This window comes from Bidens hawaiensis, unplaced genomic scaffold (assembly GCF_021521415.1).
Source record: "Bidens hawaiensis isolate Kalapana, Puna unplaced genomic scaffold, B.hawaiensis_p1.1 tig00020504_1, whole genome shotgun sequence".
NCBI lineage: Eukaryota > Viridiplantae > Streptophyta > Magnoliopsida > Asterales > Asteraceae > Bidens > Bidens hawaiensis.
The window spans coordinates 412,838-417,639 of record NW_027493131.1 but is presented as its reverse complement, the minus strand read 5'-3'; the positions used below and the strand labels follow the sequence as shown (position 1 = coordinate 417,639).

The window sequence follows — 4,802 nt, the reverse complement described above, 5'->3', positions numbered from 1 at the left end:
TTCACCATATTGGCTTTCACCTAGTCTTTTCATAACGGAGACAAACCCAGTTAGTTTTAAGACAAAAAAAAATGTCATTTCTCTAAGTTTGTGGGACAAATGAAAAAGGTAATTAAACTTCAAAACCAACTGTTGTCTCCGCCGCCACCACCACCGTCATCGTCGCCACCATCGTCTCGCCACTGCCACCGCCACCATCGTCCCACCACCGCTGCCTTTGCCGCCACCCCACCACCGTCATCGCCATCGCCACCACTATGCATATTATAGGTTTATGAATGGAAAGTTTGAAATTTATATTGTATAGTGCTAGCGGTGTGTGTTAATTAATAATAATATAATTTTTCAAACTATTCATTTATAAACCTATAATCTGCATAGTAGTGACAGCGGGGACAGTGGTGAGGGTGGTGGTTTTTGAAGTTTAATTAGGCTTTTATTTGTCTCTCAATTTTGAGAAATGAAATTTTTTGCCTTAAAACTAACTTGGTTAGTCTTCGTTAGGTAAAAGCTCGATGAAAACTAATAGGGTGAAAGTTATGATTAACCTAAGGAATTTCTTAAGTTGAAATTAATATTGACTAATATACTAAAGTTCGTATTACTAAAATCCAATATCCTAAACTAAAATAAATCTTATAGTAAAAGTGTAAAACTTCAAACTGGAACTAACTTTATCAGTTTATATCAAATTCATTTAAACTCTATTTGATTCGAATTTTTAGCACCTAAACCAAAAAATATGATAACCAATTAGAATAATTAAAGTTGAGCAAAATAAAATCACATAATAATAAAAAAAATTTAATGTATTTAACAAAAAATCTGTTATGAAAAAGAACCACCCCTAAGTTGTCTTGTTTACTATCTGGTAGATAGCATTTTTAACCGAGTGGATCTATCTTCATCAATCTATATATATATATATACACCTTTATCTATATATCCCAACTAAAAACTACCAACACACTCTCCTACACACGCATATATCATCATCATCATCATCATCATCTTCTTGTACTTGAATCCAATCCAAGGGGAGTGTGCAAGCTGTCACCACCATTGCATGCTCTCCAAAAACCCCCAATTCAATTCAACAGATCTGGAGCTGATATGAAACTGAATCAAAAAGATTCAGACAAAATCATATGGGATCAGATGAGATCCAACCCACCTCCCATTCTATCCACCCGGGTCACAAACGGGTACCCGAAGCTCATGCTCTACCTCATACTCTTCGTCTGCGCCACTTACCTTATCTACACTCTCAAATTACTCAACACCCACAATAACATCATCCTCCCCTGTACGGACCACCAAGATCTCATCCTTTCCACCCGCAATTCCCTCCCAAACGACACCGGTCCGGGTGTCGAAAAGACCGGGTTGAAACACATAGTCTTTGGAATTGCAGCTTCAGCAAAGCTGTGGGACAAAAGGAAGGAGTATATTAAGTTGTGGTGGAAGAAAGAGGATAAAATGAGGGGGATTGTGTGGTTGGATAACCCGGTGAAAACCCGGCCCGAAGAGGGGTTACCGAGTGTTAGGATATCCGGGAACACGTCACATTTTGCTTACAAGAACAAACAGGGGCATCGGTCTGCGATTCGGATATCGCGGATAGTTTCGGAGACGGTTCGGTTAGGGATGGGGGATGTGAGGTGGTTTGTGATGGGTGATGATGACACGGTGTTTGTCACTGAGAATCTTGTTAGGGTTTTGAACAAGTATGATCATAATCAATACTGGTATATTGGGAGTTTATCCGAGAGTCATTTGCAGAATATTTATTTTAGTTACGGGATGGCGTATGGAGGGGGCGGCTTTGCAATTAGTTACCCCTTGGCCATGGCGTTGGTGAAGATGCAGGATCGCTGTATTCAGCGCTATCCGGGGTTGTACGGGTCCGATGATCGGATGCAGGCGTGTATGGCCGAGCTCGGTGTGCCGCTTACCAAGGAACTCGGGTTTCATCAGGTTAGTTTCTGTTGTACATTGTGCTAGTTTAGTTGTGGTTTATAGTCTTGAAGTAGTTGAGATTGGTCTAGTACATCAGTGAGGCAAAACCCAGATCAATAATTTTATTTTGACTTACTGTTATATTGCAACTTGTAACTCATGCTTGTTTGGTTGTACTTTGCTAGATGGTTCACTAAGCATAAATGTGATATGGCTAGAAAGTTGTCACATTTATTATGGGTTTTAACAAGTTTTATTAATGTATAGGAAAACTGTCTTCTTAATAACTGTATAAATGTTTGTTTACAAAAGGCATAATTCGGTTTATAGCCCGGAATCAGTCTCAAGTTTACGCCTTTTTATCTGCATTTTCTTGTTTTTAGCAAGATTTGCTAACTCAAGTATAATGTTTGAATGATTCAGTTGTTATATCATTTTCTTGTGAAACTTTTTTTTTACCATTTATTGTGGGATGTTAAGCTTAACAAAAAGTCCATTTAAAGATTGTGAAAGTCTTGATTTTGACTACTTGTTTGTATTATTTAATATATTTTGGGGTAGGGTATATGCCATGATAATATTTTGTTTCTGTTGGAATTATTTCTGTGGTTTTAAAGCAATAATTGATGCACATGATAATATACAGAATTCTGAATTATTGTTATGGTACTATTGCTACTGGGCTTTTGGTGTTTTTTCACCCATAATTGTTCATTATTTTTTTTACCCATGTATGTTTATAACTGTTTTACCTCTTAGATTTTGATGTTAAGTTTGGTACTTTATAACAGTGATGGATTACCCATCTTGTAAAAAGCCTGTCTGATTTGGATCTGATCATGAAATTCTTTTTTATATGATCTTGAATTTCATTTTAATTTTATTATTAATGTGTTTTAACTGTCTCATTCAAATTTCAACAATGTATGTTCTTAAGTGGTAGCTTTCTTATATATTTGCAATCTTTTAAACTAAATTTACTTATTTGAGTAGTTTAAAACCCAACAATTTATGTTCTTGACTGCTTTTCTAATTATATTATTTTTTTCTATCTTTTAAACGAAAGTTACATATTTGAGTTGGTTAATATTACAACAGTTTATGTTCTTGAATGTAGTTTTTATTATATTTGCATTCTTTTAGACTTGAGTTACCTACTAGAGTAGTTAAATAAGAATATTTATGTTCTTGAATATTAGTTTTCTTATATTTGCAATCTTTTAAGCTAAAGTTACCTACTTCAGTAGTTTAAATCACAACAATTTATGCTCTTGAGACTTTAATGTAGTTTTTATCATATTTGCCCTCTTTAAACTAAAGTTACCTACTTCACTAGTTTAATCGCCTTGAAGGGCAAAACGATCATACCAATTCACTTTTTCTAACGTATTTTTATTCTTTTTTTTTTTCAGTATGACGTGTATGGTAACTTATTTGGGCTACTCGCTGCACATCCCGTAACACCAGTAGTCTCATTACACCACCTCGACGTGGTCGAGCCCATTTTCCCAAACATGACACGTGTCCAAGCCCTACAAAGACTAATGCAACCCATGAAACTTGACTCAGCTGGGCTCATACAACAATCAATTTGTTATGATCAATCAAAGGGTTGGACCGTTTCGGTTTCTTGGGGGTTTGCAATTCAAGTGTTTAGAGGAATATTATCGCCCCGTGAAGTGGAAATGCCATCAAGAACTTTCTTGAATTGGTACCGAAGAGCAGATTACACGGCTTATGCTTTCAACACGAGACCCGTGGCCCGCAACCCGTGTCAAAAACCTTTTGTGTTTTACATGAATAAGGTTCGGTTAAATTCTACAACGAATGTGACCGTTAGTGAATACGCTCGACATCGGGTGCCTCATCCGGTTTGCAAATGGAAGATGACTGATCCTTCAAATCTTGATAAAGTTGTCGTGTTTAAAAGACCGGATCCACAATTATGGGATAGGGTAAGTTCAATTCTTTTGGTTCGGGTTGTGTTTCATAGTTTTATACCAAACGGGTAATTAGAAAACGGGTCAATCATGGTCAAAATGACCAGCCCTAATTTTCTTTGATGCTTAAAGATGTCTACTAAATCATAGCGGGTCTAACAGGTTATTTCTTATAAAAAAAGTATGTTTTTAATGCATAAAACCTCTTAAATCGATGGTATAGCCTATACCTTGCATATTTATAAGAGTACTTAAAAATGACCTCTTTTCTGACCGTACCAATAGCTCCGCTTATTTAACAATGTCCTTTTTTTTCAGTCCCCGCGAAGAAATTGTTGCAGGGTTTTGAAGTCGACGAAGAAAGGATTGGTTGTGGATGTTGGATTATGCCGGGAAGATGAAATTACTGAAGTATAACGACAATCGCGCTCACGTTCTTTTCTTGTATGATACTTTCTTTAATGTCAATTTTTAGCATAATTTATAAATCTTCTTCAAATTTCACGCATTTAGCTTATATAGTATTAGTTCTTTGTTCTTTTCAAGTTCACTAACACAAATAGGTTAGGAAGTATGTCAATGTATAATCTTTGTTCGTCTCTAACACGCAATAAACATGATTATCGAGTGCGTATTAGTCTCCTTAACCGCTCAATCCTTGTCTCTACATGTTTGTTAATCTCATTCTCATGGGGCACGTTTCACCATTGCATAATCGTCTTTAATACATCCTTGAAATCGTTACACAATTATTTCTATCATAACTTATGTTTTAAGCATCCATCATTAATGTTAGATTTGGTAATTACAGTGAGTTGACCATCTGTTGGTCAATTTTATTCTTGATTTTTGCATATTAATATATGGTTTGGCAAATGTGAATAAAAATGTGCGTTTTGGAGC

General features: G+C 35.9%; 1 protein-coding gene across 1 annotated transcript; it reads left to right on the top strand.

Annotated features, from left to right (window-relative positions):
* Positions 1–1,010: 1,010 nt before the first annotated feature.
* On the top strand, positions 1,011–4,437 carry LOC143560883 (uncharacterized). Its single transcript, XM_077049078.1, has 3 exons — positions 1,011–1,977; positions 3,372–3,914; positions 4,218–4,437. Exons 1-3 carry the CDS (start codon positions 1,114–1,116, stop codon positions 4,314–4,316), a joined length of 1,506 nt encoding a protein of 501 aa, XP_076905193.1. The 5' UTR covers positions 1,011–1,113; the 3' UTR covers positions 4,317–4,437.
* The last annotated feature ends 365 nt before the right edge of the window (positions 4,438–4,802 follow it).